At 47.3% G+C, this 15895-nt stretch overlaps 2 protein-coding genes across 2 annotated transcripts in view; both read right to left on the reverse strand.

The window, feature by feature from the left end:
• Nucleotides 1–1066: 1066 nt before the first annotated feature.
• Tspyl2 (TSPY like 2) lies at nt 1067–6711 on the reverse strand. Its single transcript, XM_021153243.2, has 7 exons — nt 5767–6711; nt 4539–4616; nt 4322–4433; nt 4094–4239; nt 3865–3959; nt 2951–3621; nt 1067–1785 (listed from the first exon to the last, which is right to left on the reverse strand). The coding sequence occupies exons 1-7, from the start codon at nt 6550–6552 to the stop codon at nt 1637–1639; spliced, it is 2037 nt and encodes a 678-aa protein (XP_021008902.1). The 5' UTR covers nt 6553–6711; the 3' UTR covers nt 1067–1636.
• A 3805-nt stretch (nt 6712–10516) lies between these two features.
• Gpr173 (G protein-coupled receptor 173) overlaps nt 10517–15895 on the reverse strand; it is a 22441-nt gene continuing 17062 nt past the window's right edge. Inside the window, exon 2 of the mRNA XM_021152627.2 lies at nt 10517–11940. Coding sequence (XP_021008286.1) covers nt 10586–11707 — 1122 coding nt within the window. The 5' untranslated portion in view covers nt 11708–11940 and the 3' untranslated portion in view covers nt 10517–10585. The remainder of the gene's footprint in view (nt 11941–15895) is intronic.

Genomic DNA, 15895 nt, shown 5'->3' on the forward strand with positions numbered 1-15895 from the left:
CCAGAAACCTAGAATACCCAAGATACAATTTCCAAAACACAAGAAAGTCAAGAAAGAAGACCAACTCGTGGATACTTCATTCCTCCCTAGAATAGAGAACAAAATATCCATGGAAGGAGTTACAGAGACAAAGTTTAGAGCTAAGACAAAAGGATGGACCATCCAGAGACTGCCCCACTCTGGGGTCCATCCCATAATCAGTCACCAAATGCAGACACTATTGCATACACCAACAAGGTTTTGCTGAAAGGACCCTGATATAGCTGTCTCCTGTGAGGCTTTGCCAGTGCCTGGCAAATACAGAAGTGGATGCTCACAGTCATCTATTGGATGGAACACAGGGCCCCCAATGGAGGAGCTAGAGAAAGCACCCAAGGAGCAGAAGGGGTCTGCAACCCTGAAGGTGGAACAATATGAACTAATCAGTACTCCCAGAACTCGTGTCTTTAGCTGCATATGTAGCAGAAGATGGCCTAATTGGCCATCATTGGGAAGAGAGGCCCCTTGTATTGCATACTTTATATGCCCCAGTATAGGGGAATGGCAGGGCCAAGAAGTGGGAGTGGGTGGGTAGGGGAGCAGGGCGGGGTAGGGGGGTTGGGGGTGGGAGGGTATAGGGGACTTTTGGGATAGCATTTGAAATGTAAATGAAGAAAATGTCCAATAAAAAAAAAGAAGGAAAAAAAAAAAGAAAAATAGCTCCTCTAACCCAGCTCGAACTAAGCTTGAAAAAATGGTTTGACGCACTGTAAATGAATAGATGAATCACCAAATAGATGGTCTAGGCCGCAGGATCTGTCTGCGCATGCGCCATAGGAAAGGCGTGGGATGCTCTTTTCTTCCTAGCTGGGTTTCTTCGGTCTCGGAGCGTGGGTGCTGGGGGTGGGGGGCGCCCTCAACCTTGTCCAGTCATTGGCTAGGATGGCCCGCATTGCTCTGACGCAATGCTTCTGCAGTCTCGCGGAGCTCTACTCGGCCAGTGAAAACGTTTGGTACCACCATGGTGCTAGGGCGGCTCCTCCAGGCTTAGCGACGGTGCACCCAGGCGGACAAAAGACTCCAAGAGGCACTTTGAATTTGCTCAGTTTTATTAGGCTCGTTGAGGGTCACGGGCGAAGGGGCGGGGCTTCTGGGGAGCAGGAATCCCACAAAGGCGAAGCTGCCTTGCAAAGACACTGAGGCGGGCTAGCTGTCAGGGCTGTTGAAGGGAAGAAAGGAGTTGGAGAGTAACTCTGGAGAAGGGGGTGGTAGCAGAGTCTCAGGCCACAGTGCAATTGTGACGAAGGTCACAGCGGCCCTTCTCGCTTAGAGATAGGATGTCCACGCAGCACGGAGAGAGGGGCTTGGGCCTAAGCTCACGAGAAGGGGGCTAGAGGGGCCCTGACCAAGGCATCACAATAAATAAGATTAGCAGCACACAGAAGCCTGCAGTGGAGGAGGGCCGAAGGGGAGCGTGGTCCCTCCTCCAAATAAGAACTCTGCAATTACTAAACCATAAAAATAAACTTTAAACCCGTGTAATAAGTCGGTCTCCCCCCAGAAGTGCAATATGGGGCCGCACAGCCCTAGCTGAAGAGGAGGGCAAATGGGAGAGGGTATAGGGGTATATATAGAGAGCCCCTAAAGGGCAAGATGTTTATCCGATTTTCCCTTTCTTCCCCAGGCTGGCCCAAGCTTTTGGGACCGGCAGCACTTCCTGAATATCAGAATCTTCGGAGTTCATCTCACTTCTTTCCTCCCCATAGATTCGTTCATCTTCATAGCTGTCCTCACTTAGCTGGCTGGCTGTGAAGGAGAGAGGAGGACACAGGGGAAGGTAGTTGGATACCCCTTGAAAAGTGAACAGAACAAATGGCTGTGGCTTTGGAGGGCTGGGGACCACTAGTCACCAGTGCCTCTGTTTGGGACAGGGAGGGAGGGGAGATAAAGTGCCGCCATTGAGATTGTGCTCATATCCAAGGTTAGAAGAGAGAGGGAGGGAGGGAGGGAGGCAAGACAGCAGGGCATTCATCTTTGTCAGATCAAAACGGATACATTCCCCTTTCTCCTGCTCCCACACTCCTCAAAGTGCTTCTGTTTCTGAGCGAAGCCTTGGCTTTTTACTTATTACTTTTTGCAGCTAGTGTGACCCAAACATAGGCTGTAGTCTACCTTCTTCAGTCTTGTTCCCCATCCCCACTCCACTCCAGAGCTAGGCAACTCTGCCTCCCATTTTTGGAGAAAAGAGATGGTGTCAGATGGGAGGCAAAGAGGACTGACAATTCCCTTAGTTTCCCCAGCCTACCCCAAAATGTGTGTCTGTGGCTCCTCCCTCCTGCACACTTTCACCCTTAGTGCCTTGCTTAAACCTTCAGACGTGGCTGGTTTTCCTATCTCTGCCACCTACCCCTGGGGTTCACCTCTCCTTTGTCTGCCCACAGCCAGGTTCAAATGAGTTCTTTTCCCAGTCTTCCAGATCAGAACTAAACCTGGGAGTCAATTTAAATATTGCATTAGACCTCAGACTTCCATGTGCAGTCTTTCCTAAGCAGTTTCCCAAATATATACAGTGTTGGGCAAAGAACATGTTTTGTGGTCAAGAGGTCTGGGAAATGTGGAGCTCTGCAAAGTGAAATAGGGGTTTTAAAGGCAGGATTCTTAGAATGTGTAGAGGATATTTATGTATTATTTGCCTAACACATTTGATCAACAATGAGTGAGTGAAGGGTCCTCTGATAATCTTGGAAGCCTTGCCAAACATTGTGTCGCTAATCCATGCAGTGGAGAAGGCTCGACATTAATGGTACCTCCTTTCCCTAGCTCTCCCTCTCCTTTCCTACTCCTTGAGGTGGAATTAACTGCCCTGTCCTCTGACCGGAGAGAACACACAGTGTTTACCTCACCACCAGCTGCCTAAAGAAGCCTGGGTGTTCTCAGAAGAGAAAGGAAGGGGGAGGGGCCTATATCTCACCTTCCTCACTGGTCTCTTCCTCTTCAACTGAGTCTTCAGAGATGAGTTCTACCTCCTCCTCATAGTCATTCTGGTTGGTGCGGTTATCTAGAGCCTTGTCAAAGACTTCGGTGCCATTCTTATAGTATCTAATGTCCCTGTCATCATCATCACTGCCCTCATTGTCATCATCATCATCATCATCATCACTGCCCTCATTGTCCCCCTCATTACCATCATCATCTTCATCATCACTGCCCTCATCTCCATTGTCACTATCACTGCTGTCCTGGATATTAGTAACCTGCTGGTTGTCACCTAGGGTTGTGTTGTCACCATCAGCTTTCTCGCTGTTGGAATCCTCACTGTCATAGGTATTCTTTTCCTCTGGGTCATCACTGTTGTCATCTGGATTTGTGGCAACGCTCCCTTTGTTGTCAGTGATCTTGGTGTTGTAGCCCTCATTGTAGTCAGGATTCTCACTGTCGCACAGGTTCTCATTGGCATCGGTCACCTCATTATCAGTAGTCTCGAAGTAGTCGGTGGTCTCCATGAAGTCAGAGATCTTGATGTCGTGAATGGTCTCATTGTCAGTGATCTCATCAATTTCTGAGATGTCACTGAGAATGTCTTCAATTGCATAATGGTCATGAGCATCTTCCATGATCACCATTTCATATTGATTCTTGGCTCTATGTGGGCAAGTTTAGAACTTAGTATAATGTTATTGGGAGTAAGGTACTAGGATTTCTAAGAATGGGGGAAAGTCCCATTGCCACTTCTGGGGATCAGTGCTCATTTGTAAACAAGGTATTCATTGGATTACCTCAGTGGTCCCCTGTGCCTCTATAAATCCTGTGCAACACTAGGTTAGTCTCTGCCCTATTTAAAAACAACTCCACCCCCAACCTCTCAGGCACCATTTCTCTCATCACCTTTCCTTTCCATGTTGCTTCTTTCTGCTTGATCTGTAGCCACCTCGTCTCATATAGTAGCGCACTGGGTTAACCCACAGGTCGTTCTTGATGATCTGTTGAGGGGTGGGGAGGGGGAGAGTGAAAAGGAGTTCTAGGAGTATAAGTCCTAGAACCCACTCACAATTTCTCAGGCACCCAGGGACAAGTCTTGAAAGGCTTTCCCTGGCAATGCCAGGAGGGGCCTCACCTCAGCAATTCTGTCAGCTTCTGGGAGGCTGTGATTGGAAAACCAGTTGAAGAAGCTTTCTCTGGTGTCATGGCTCCTGCGATTATAGGCCTGGGGTTCCTGGCCCCGGTGCCAACGTATTGGGGTAGAATGAGACACCAACCGGCCTAGAAGAGGAAGAGATACATACAGAAGGAAGGGGAAATGATAGTATAGGGGCCGCAGGTTTATCCTGGGACTATCACTTACCTGAGCGGTTGCGCTGGAACTCCTTGACGATCACCATGTTTGTAAAGTATGGGTTTGTCTGGAAGTACAGCTTCATTTTGTAGCCCATGGAGATATGTCTGAGGTCCTGTACCTGCTCAGGGTGGGGTAATAGTGGTATCTATCCCTCCCAGGGCCCTTCCCACCCACCCCCTCACCTCCAAAGACCAGATTCCTTGGCTTTCTTCTTTGGCCTGACCTGAAGATTGGTCAAGTAGCGGAAAATGTCTCTGTCACGTTGGTTGATCAAGATTGAAATTCTGGGGTGGTTGAGGAACTGATGAGTGGAGCAGTTTAGGTCAAGGATTTACTGTTCAATGCCAGGGAGGGCAGAGCAAACCAGGCTGAAGCAAGGGGGATCCTTCTGGGTTTGAGTGACGTCTGAGGAGGTGAGTGCTTATGCAATGTTAAACCTCAGCATTAGGGGGCCTTGCCATGGTTCATATTTGCTGTAGGTCTAGATGCTAAGGGTCTCTGACCATGGCCATGGGATTCTTGTGCTTATGTTCACAGAATACTGTATGTCTGGGAGATGAGAGCCCAAGTCTAAGTACTGATGCATTTGGTTACCGAGGGCCTGTATTTAAATGTTACATGTATAGGTGTTGATGGTCAGTGTCCACATAATGGATGAATGCCTCTAGAAGTCTGTGTGCTTAGGCCCAGTTGCCTCATGTCTAGATATGGAAGTTATGTATCTACCTGATACCCTGTGCCTGACTCCAGAGAGCCTGTGATCATGTGACACGTTTTAATCATGGGCCAAGTGTTTATATCTATATAAATTCTACTAAAATGTGTGCATTTCAAATGTTGCATACATGTTTCCCTGGGGATGAGCTCAACAGTCACCAATAGTGGATTGGATTCTTCCTGTTGTACCTTTCCCTTCATTTAACCACTTGAGCCTCACAACCAAGTGGCCTTTCTCCCAATTCTTCAGGGTTCCATCCCATTTCTACCCTCTCCCTTCTAATGGAGAGGATGGTAGACAGATTTGGGATTTCTAGGTATCTAAGCAGAGACCCAGGTTTATGGAGCCTTGTGTGGTTTGAGCACGCTTCCCGAAGAGCTTATGTGCCCTCCCTCCTTAGTCAGTTCATCACCTGTATTCCCCCCTCCTCTCCTCCTTTCTCTATCTGTTGCTCTGTTTATGGGCTGTTTGCCTTTTCCGTTACCCCTCCCTCTTTTACTGTCTGGGATCCATTTTCTTTTTATATGTTACAGTGCTACTCTTTTTCCCTTTTGCAGTCTAGTTTTAGATTCGAGTTTGCCCTCTTGCCATCTCTCTTCCTTGCGTTCTAGAATCTTCTAATGGGGATTCATCATTCTCATCTCTGACCCTCCCCCACACCTCTTCTCTCTCTTCCACACATCTCCCCTTCAGTCATGGGCTTCTGGCCCATGCATACTGATGAGAAGGATACTGCTTTGACCCAGAAGCCTGGGATATGCTGGATGATGAGGTCTCTGCGCTCCAAAAAGGGCCTTCGCATCTGGATGAATTTGCGCTTGAGACGCAAGAAGGCCTTGCCTGCTTTGATGTTCACCGCCTCCAGGTCCATTTGAATGCTCTCCAGGGCCTGCAGTATGCTCTCCATCCTCTGGGCACTCCTCTCTCGGCTCTCCTTCGCCTTCCTCTGCTTCCTTCTCCTCCTCCTCCGACGCTGCCGCCTCCTCACACTTTCCTTTTCATCCTCATCCTCATCTTCCACTATTATGATAGCCTCCTCCTTCCTCTTCGGACCAACTAACATCTGGGGCCCCCACCCTCCTAAGCTACAGGTTTCTAGGGCCTTCCCTCCGAGGCTGCTGGGCTCTGCAACCTGAAAGTCAATTGCCAGGCTTCCCCCAGAGATTTCTGAAGATGGGAGCGTTTCCATGATCCCCGTGGAAGGGGCCTCCCCGAACCCTGACTCCATCGCGTGATCCCATCCGGGACTCTCAGCACTCAGGGTGAAATACGCGCGGATCCCCCCTTCCTCAAGAATGACATAGGGCAGTGGTGGGGGCAGCGTGGGGCCCACCCCCCTCATGTCAGCCAGCACCTGTGCAGCCTCGGTTTCTTCCTGGGGTCTCGGACGCTGCTGGGGTGGAGGCAGGGGCAGTCGCTGGAGCGGTGGGGGTGGCGGGGGCGGCAGGTCGCGCTGACGGGGTTCCGAGCTGATCAGGCGGGGGGTCTTGGCCGGAGGCCCCTCGTCCGGGCGGTCCATGGTGACCGCACTCACAGCACTGGCTCTTCTGCTCTCAGACAAGGCCGTAGCCACCAGTCACACTTGAAGCGGAGCCGCCACACCTCACGCGACCAGCTCTGCTCACCACCTCGCTCTGACGTCCCCTCCCACAGCGCCTGCCCTACTCCCACAGCGCCTATCGCCGAGGCCCCGCCCACTCCCTGGCATGGCGTCTGCTCTGCCCGCCATTGGCTGCAGGCCTTGGAGCTGGCAGTAGCGTTCCCTCAGCCCCTGCCTTCTCTCACGCAATCCGCTTGCCAACACTACACATCATCATTTTCTAATTGGCTCCCTTCGTGCCCACCAATCATCAGGCTGACTGCCCCTCCGTGATGAGAGGAAAACTGCGGGGCGATTGGCTGTGAGGAAAGCTAGGGTAGGAACCCCCTCACCCTCAGTCTTGCAATGTTTTGGCCAATGGGAAAAGTACCAGTGATTCTGAAGACCACAAGACTAGGCCCGGGGAGGGTGGCTGGGAGTGCGCAAGCACCAGGGAACGAGATGTGCTCAAATGAAATCAGAGAGCCTCGCTATCATTCTCCCCGCCCCACTCCCCCAACAACTACGCACTTTTAAAATCTGTCCCTTCCCCCACCAGTTTATGCCTGTGGGGTGAGCGCTGTAGCCCCTCAGTCGCAGGCTGCTTTGAACTGCTAGTAATTTAAATATCTGAGGTCTTTTTGCTTTGGTGGTCAGGTTTTGACATGGCTTTTTCTATCTCTGCAAAATGGCTCCACAGATGCAAAGAGTAACTTCCTCTGCGTCATTAAAAAAAAAAAAGTGATTCAACTAATGTGCTAGATTTTTCTAGAACTTTAAAATTCTCTTTGTCTACACATTATTTCTACCCCCAGCTTTTCCTAAATGAATGCGGCTATTAATTGTACCCTAATATTATATTTTATTTTGTTTGTGATCAGAAATGGCTGGTCTTTGATGAGGCATGATGGTGGAGTTTTGGCTCAGGTTCTAGAATCCACATAGCAGGTGACTTCCACTGTGACTTTAGCCAAATCACTGCCCCTCTCTGAGCTTGTTTCTTCTACATTAGACATTCCTAAGGAGAGGAGATAATTGCCCATTGCAGCCTTGCTGTGGTAGCAGAGGAAGGAACCTCAGAATCCATCAACAGGAAAATGGATAAGATGTGATATGTGTTTTAGATGGACTACTAGAATAAATTTGATCTATGTATAGCAACATGGCTGGATTTTGCAAAAACAGAATGTTAAGTGAAAAAAAGAAACAGAACAAGATTTATAGTACAATACTGTTTATGTAAATTAAAACACATCAATACCATATATTTTCCACAGATACACATAAGTAAATAAACACATGAACGGTGGTTTGGAAGGACACACATTAAGTTCTGAAGAGTGGTGCCTATGTGGGGTTGGGAAGGATGGGATCAGGGATGGGTGATGAAGGGGACAAAGCAAAATAATAAAAGGACCTTGCATGGACCAATGATATAATGTGCCAAGAACTGAGTAATAGGGTCAGCTCAATTCTGTGCACCTGAAGAAATAAGTAAATAAATAGTAAATTAATTGAGTGCTTAGGGAGTAGGCCAGCTGGGTAGATCCCCAGACTTGGGCTTTTTCTTTATGTTATCTTTCCTTCTGAATTTAGTCAAAGCTAAACCAAGTCCCAGCTGTATACAGTGGAACCTTAAGAAGGACTTGCAGTTTAGGCTGAGCAGTTCCTCTAAAAGCCATTACATTGCAGGGGACCATTTCTTAACCCCATTGTCTTCATGTTTGATCCCTCCCCCATTCCCAGTTCCTATTTCCATGGTGGTCTAATATCAGAAATAACTTGTGTGAAATTTGGGGTGAGGATTGAATCTCCAGACATTGGGAAGAGATGGGGTTCTAAAGTATTCTCTCCTTACCTGGTGCTCAGAAGCTGGGCCAAAGGAAGACAACTTCATGAAAAATTTCAGGTTCCATCTCCTAAGCACTCTATTTCCTGCTGCAGGCACATACTAAGTTTTGTCTCCTCTCCATTGTGTGTATGTGTGTGTGCATACTCTATTTCTTCACATATATGTATTTGCTCACATATGTGTACCAGGCAAGTTTTCCTCAGAGGTTCTTACCCACACAAAGTCACACAGACACACACTATCTCATTCAATCATACCTCCTCATGTGATCATACACAGATAGGAGACACACACACACACACACACACACACACACACACACACACACACAGAGAGAGAGAGAGAGAGAGAGAGAGAGAGAGAGAGAGAGAGAGAACATCCAATATAACATTGTTCATTTCACTTTTTCCATTTACAAAATCCAATGATGAATCCAGGCAGTTAGAAAAAGGAAACGGAGGAAAACCCTCCTGAGTTTACCCTATTTGCCCTCCCACCTTGGTCTTTGCACCCCAGCCCTCAGAAAGGCATTTCTATCATCATCACTGAGAGAATAGCCCCACCCCAAACACACATTCCCAGCCTCTCAGCTCCTCTGGCTTGCTTTTCCAGGGCCACTCCACAACCAGGGTCATCAATATCTCTTCTGCCTAGAGTGCCCCCTTCATTGCTTTTGGGTCAAGACTTCCTCAGTTCAGGGCCTATCTTGGGGTAGAGGTGGAGTTTAGGACAGGAGTTTATAAGGAAGGAAAGGAGATGGAGAGATCACTGCCCCAGACTTAGGCGAAGAGTTCCAACTTGGCTCACCAGTCTGTAGAACTGGCCTTGAAGTAAGCCCAAAGTGGTTTGTGTCCATGGAAAAGAGGCTTGGGACCTTCCACCTTTGAAATTTGGGTGCAGTCTGCTCCACTTTGAGCATAAGTAAGAGTGGATGGAGAAAAAACTTCTGGGAAGGATGTTTGGGGCCCAACCAAGGAGGAGCTCAAGGACTGTGAAGGCTAGGAAGGGACAAAAAGAGGTCAAGCAGAAATGGACTCAATTCCACAGTGCCTTGAAGTTTGTATAACTATTGATTATCAAGGTCTCCAAAGAATTTTATTTTAGGGGGGAGTATTGTGAACCCAAGGGATAATTGTGGGGTTGAATTTAGCTCTGACCCCATGGTCTGGACTCTTGGTACTCTGGAGAGTTTAACTATTTCCCCATGGGTGACTTTCCCTGTCAGCATATACCCACATCATCCCTAGTGGGGACTAAAGTGGATATATATTCCTAGGAGGAAAAGTTAGTTATATATTCCTGGAGGAAGCTTGAGTGAACGTAGCTAAGTTTGGTATATTCTGGTTGAGGAGCCCATCCCCCATTCTGCTCTTCATCTAGCCTGGGCACATCATGGAGGCTCTTCTTTGTATGCTCTTGGCTTCTCAAACAGCCTCAAGAAACACCTGTGAAGTCTGGACATGGTAGGGAGGGATTGGAGATTGGGCTTTGGACCAAGGTTAGCCAAAAACAACATTGCACACAACATAGCAATTTAAACATCCTTGCTCCCAAGGAATATAGCACCCCATTTGGTCCCTCTTGTCTGAAGACTTAAGCCAATATTTCCTAAACATCCAAGTCTTGCTAAAGGATTTGGAAGGGGAGGGTGAATGGGAGCCCAGGGGACGATACAATCTCTGGGAATCTATTTTACAGGAGAAATTTCCCATTTCTTGACAATGTCAAAAGGGGGGACATTTAAGCAAGAGAGCCTATTTCCTCAGCTGTTATTATTAAAAACCCTGCATTTTCAGTTTGTTTTCATTTACTGAATCATTACTTTAGAAAGATAGGAGAGGGGAGAGGGAAGGGAAGGCAGGGAGGGCATGGGAAAAGGAGATTTGAAGTGGAGGAGGCTGCGGGACAATCCCCACAAAACTAGAAATGCCTCTTTTCCAGTTCCTCACCCCGTTTCCAACCCTAGGGAGGTGTTGACAAATTGCCTCGGTTATGGATGGTTTGAGAGCCTGGATTGAAGCTTGAAAAAGAAGGCTTCTGTATGGGTCCCACCCTTCCCCTGCTGCTGGCCCCAGTATGGTGATTCTGACTTTCCCCCTGCCTATCACCTACGGGCTTGCTTCACATGACACAATAGGGTTCTCTGGGAGCTGGGGCACCTCCTGTGCCCCAGCAAGGGGCATGAGTCCTCAGGCACTTCTTGAGGTCCTTGTTAAGCAGGAAGCAGACGATTGGGTTGACGGCAGCCTGGGCGAAGCTCATCCAAACAGCAGTGGCCAAGTAGCGGTGGGGCACAGCGCAGGCTTTCACAAACACTCGCCAGTAGCAGGCCACAATGTATGGTGACCAGAGGAGAAGGAAGAGCAGTGTAATCGCGTAGAACATTCGGCCCAGCTGCTTTTCACCCTTGACCTCGTCCATGCCCAGTAGCCGCCGGCTAGCTGCATGCCCATTCTGCCGGATACCCAGCAGAGTTGGTGGCATGGGCCCACGGCCAAAACCAGCGATCCAGTTGGCAGCAGCCTGGCCGGTAGCCCCAGGGCCATGGAATGTCCAGTTTTGGCTGATGGCTGGCACCATCTGCACTGGCTTCATCTTGCGGTGACGATACTCGAAGAGTAGCAGCTTGCCATAGACAGCATGTGTGGCTGCCATGAGCACAGCCAACATAAGCATAAAGCCCAGTGTGTCATTTGCTTTGAAGTAGCGATGCTCAAAGATGCACTGGTCCTCCTCTCGGATAAACTTGTAGGTGCCCACATCAAAGACAGGTGGGAAAGCCATGGCCACAGACAAGGTCCAGGCCATGCAGATGACAGCTGCGCATGTCCAGAGTGTCATGCGCTTGGCATAGAAGCGGTGGTGGGCGATGGCCATGTAGCGGGTGACGCTGATGCAGAACAGCATGAAGGCCGCATGGAAGCAAAAGAGCACAGCCATAAAGGCCACAATCTTACAGCTGAGTGCACTGAAGGTCCATGAGGAGCCATGGCGCACAGAAGCCAGTACAAAGGGGAAGCAGATGGCAGAGCGTATGCCATCGGCTAGGCACAGGTCCAGCAGAAAGTAGTAAGGAGCCTTGTGCAGGGCACGCTCCTTGAGCACCAGCAGGGACAAGATGGCATTGCCTGCCAGGCTTACACACATGATCAGTCCCAGCAGCACCAGCTTCACATAAGCCGATGCTGATGGCAGAGACAGTGCGCCGCTCACCTCTTCGGGCTCTCCGGTGGTGTTGGCCATACTGAGGGGCAAAGGCTACCCCCAACCCTAGGGAATCGGCCAGTTCAGTATTTGATGGGCCCTGGTGGACTCCATCAGTTTTCTTGCTGAGCTACACCTGCAAATGGGAACAATGGAGGGAGATACAGACAGAGGGACAGAGAGATGAGCGTGGGAAACAGAAAAATGCAGAGACAGAGTGGTAAATGAGATTGAAAAATGGAAACAAGGATACAAATGGATAGAAAACAACACTGAAGTGGAAGGGATGGATCAGGATGAGGGGAGGGAGAAACAGATGAGGAAGAAACAGAGAAGGCAGGTTAGTGTGTCTATGAGCCCTTCCCATCGACTCCCCAGCTACTCCTGCCCCTCCCCTCCTTGCTGGGTAAAAGTGCTTTATGTCTCCCAATGTCCTCAGATTCCTTTCTTCCTCCACTCGTGGGTCTGTAGGGTTGTAGATGTTGATACAACTCTTATTCCCTTTTACAAGCCCTAAGGTTGTATTCAAGCACTTTTTATTGCTACCCATAATTCAGTACAATTACGTATGTGTGTCATATACACATACAAACACAGAGCTCAACTAAAAGTTTTACACACTACTTGTCCAAATTGTAATATACTCATGCATTTCTATTGTATTTCATGTTTTGTTTTATTAAACTATTGGCAGCCACTCATTAGATGTCTTTCTGTCTTTCTCTCCTATTTCCTCTCTCCCTCGCTTACTTCTTTTCTTTTCTTTTCTTTTCTTTTCTTTTCTTTTCTTTTCTTTTCTTTTCTTTTCTTTTCTCTTTTTTCTTTTCTGTACTGGGGATTGAATTTAGTGTCTCAGGCCTGGTAGGCAATAGCCTACCCCATCCAATGAGCTACATCCCTAAACCTTCTTTAAAAATTTACTTTTAAAACTCTTAATTTTGGGCGGGTGAGATGGCTCAGTGGGTAAGAGCACTGACTGCTCCTCCAAAGGTTCTGAGTTCAAATCCCAGCAACCACATGGCGGCTCACAACCACCGGTAATGAGATCTGACACCTTCTTCTGATACGACTGAAGTCAGCGACAGTGTACTTAAGTATAATAGTAAATAAATCTTAAAAAATACCCTCTTAATTTTGCAATAGGATTTTGGGAAGTAGACCAGGTTGGCTATGAACATTTTTCTCAGCCTTGGCAAGCCTTGAATTGGGATCATTCTACCTCAGACTCCCATGTGCGAGGATTACAGCTCTATGCCACCATGCCTAGCAGATCTTATTCACGGTCAGGAATGTGTGTAGCATGTTCTGTGAGAAGACTAATCTTGTTAAATGGTATATTTCAGAGAAGTGAAGTCATAGAAGACCAAATGTTGTAGGACTGTGGATTATGATGCAGCCTCTGGCATTATTTTATGTTAATTTAGGATTATGTATGAATATAAAAATATAGGTATACTTGTGTTGGTCCATTGAAAAAATATTTCTTTACGTTAGGACACACACTCTTTTATGCTCTGGGGATACAGTTGTGAATCAGACAGATAAAAGATTCCTATTCTAGCACTTCAGAGGCAGAGGCAGAGGGCAGAGGGCAGAGGGCAGAGGGCAGAGGCAGAGGCAGAGGCAGAGGGCAGAGGGCAGAGGGCAGAGGCAGAGGCAGAGGCAGGTGGATCCCTGAGTTTGAAGCCAGCCTGGGTTACAGATGGAGTTCCAGGACATCCAGGGCTACACAGAGAACCCTGTCTTGAAAACCAAAACCAAAACAAACCAAAAACAAAAAACGAACCAACCAAAAGCCAACACAACAACAACAACAACCAAAAGGATTCCCTACTCTTGTATAATTGACATTTTAGGTAACAAGAAGAGACAGGTGGAGTTGGTATATTAGCCGATGACAATATTGTAAAATATAATTATAAATAGGGGAAGATGATTTAAAGTGCTAGAGGTGAGGAAGGTACTGAAGTTGTTGATGAGGCAGATAGGGAAGGCTTCACAAAGGAGTCATCATCTAAGCAAACTGATGAGGATGTAAGTCCTGTGGCTGTTTGGGAGACTAGAACTTCAGGTAGACAGTCAGAACAAAGGCTCTGTGATGGGGCTATTCATGGCACACTGGGAAGGAGCAAGGAAGCCATAGTGGGTGAAATATTGAGCAAGGGGCGAGCAAGGGGCAAGTGTTAGGTGGTGATGTAAGTCAGAGAGTTGGCAAGGATGTAGCATAGAGGCCATAGTGAGGACTTTGATTCAGAATTACTTGGGAGGCTTTTGAACAAAGATTAAGATGTGATTCTGGTTCAGGGTTGAATAAGATTCTACTTGTTGCTGGGAAAACTGGGCATGTTCCATAAAGGTAGATGTAGGGAGATTAGTGAGGCTTCATTAGTAATCCAGGTAAGAGGTCATAGTATCTCCATGCCCCTTTCCTTTCTCACCATCATCTCTATCTTCTTATTATATCATATACTCTTCAAATTTAGATTGTTACTTGCCTCATCCCATTAGAACAGAATCTCCACAAGGGCAGGGTAGGTAGGTACCCTCCCCTCTAAAAGGTCAGTAACATGCACAAAGTAGGTTCCTGCTGAAAAGATGCCAAGCTAATTGGCTAAAGAACTAGACTGAACGCTGAGTGTAGAGGGCTCCATGAAAGTATTCACCCTGGATTTGCTGAAAGAACAGTTTTAGGAGTACGAAAGTGCCTGTTGTGTGCAGGCAGGCAATGTGGGGACATGACAAGGTGACAGCATTTCTCAGATGAAAGGGAACTAGGCCAGCCCACATGGAACTGGAGTCTTGGGATTACTGTTAGGGCTGGATATGAACTGGGGGACAGGCTAGGGAGATGGGTCTTGAAGTAGATGTCTTCTTGCCAACTCCCTCCTAGTAAAGTTGTCCCCTTTGCATTGTTTGTAGCTCAATACAATCTGGCCTGTCACCTAAAAGCAGGATTTTTTTTGACAGTATCAATTAATCTCATAGCCAATGGCCTACTTAAAAAAGAAGGTGTTAGGGCAGAAGTTGGAGAGAAATAAAGATAGGTCTCTTTCAGTCTCTTAAGACCTGATGTCTCCCACCTCTTCCAGGACTACAGACAGCCCTCCACTATGAATAATTAAAGGCAATGTGTGTGTGTGTGTCTGTGTGTGTGTGCACAGACACAGACACGCAGACACACAGACACAGACACACACAGACACATACAGACACACTATGCCTTAGCCATAAGGGGAGGGGAGGGGCAAAGATTAGGCATAGAGATAGATTGATTGTAAGCAGTAGTCAGATACACAGGGAGTGACAAAGAGAGACATTTGTGTGACAGGCAGATGGTGACATAGGAGAAGGAAAGACAGAAAAGATAGAAAAAGGACAGGGGAAGAGACATAAATGGAGAAAGAGAGGGAAGGGAGAGTGACTTAAAAGAGACATAGATAACAGAGCAACAGTGAATGAGCAAGAGAGGAGACAGAAAGGGTGGAGAAGGAAAACCACAGGAAAAACCAACCAACCAACCAACCAACCAACCAACCAACCAACCAACCAACCATCTAGAACACAGTTCCTTAAAGCATGGTTTGAAACTGAATGTGTTACTAACCTATGGGGTTGCATCACTGAATATGGAGGTTTCAAGAAATTTTATAAAATTTCTGGATATGTAATGACCAAAATTTAATCCAGAATCAAAAGTGTGATGAGTCCCATACATTTCTGACAGCAGTTGCTCATGCTGCTTTATAGATGCAATGTTACTGAAGCCATGGTTCTGAGCATACAACACGCATACTTTGCACTGTACATGCCACTATACAACCCAATGATAACAAATGGTACCCGAGATGCCTCAGTGAAGACTTGACACTACTATATGCTATGAATTGCAGTGTTTTTGTTGTACATACAATAGTTTTTCTTTTATAAAACATAATGGCTGAAGTGCAGAAAATTAAAACCTTTAATACTTTCCTATTGTCCTGTAAGTATCAAAATAGTATGCCATTACATTGTATTGTATTAGAATATTCTATTTAAAAAATGCCATTTCAGATGGATCTCTGTGAATTCGAGGGCAGCCTAGTCTACGTAGAAAGTTCCAGGGCGGGCTGGTGAGATGGCTCAGTGGGTTAGAGCACCCGACTGCTCTTCCGAAGGTCCAGAGTTCAAATCCCACCAACCACATGGTGGCTCACAACCATCCGTAACGAGATCTGGCGCCCTCTT

This window comes from Mus caroli, chromosome X, assembly GCF_900094665.2.
Source record: "Mus caroli chromosome X, CAROLI_EIJ_v1.1, whole genome shotgun sequence".
NCBI lineage: Eukaryota > Metazoa > Chordata > Mammalia > Rodentia > Muridae > Mus > Mus caroli.

Bases quoted from the DNA above. Each gene is read 5' to 3' on its own strand.
- Tspyl2 (XM_021153243.2), bottom strand. From the start codon at position 6,552: ATGGACCGCCCGGACGAGGGGCCTCCGGCCAAGACCCCCCGCCTGATC. The intron at 4,434-4,538 runs GTCAGGCCAAAG...CACCCTGAGCAG, and splicing joins GCTACTTGACCAATCTTCAG to GTACAGGACCTCAGACATAT. The intron at 4,240-4,321 runs GTAAGTGATAGT...TTCCTCTTCTAG, and splicing joins GTTCCAGCGCAACCGCTCAG to GCCGGTTGGTGTCTCATTCT.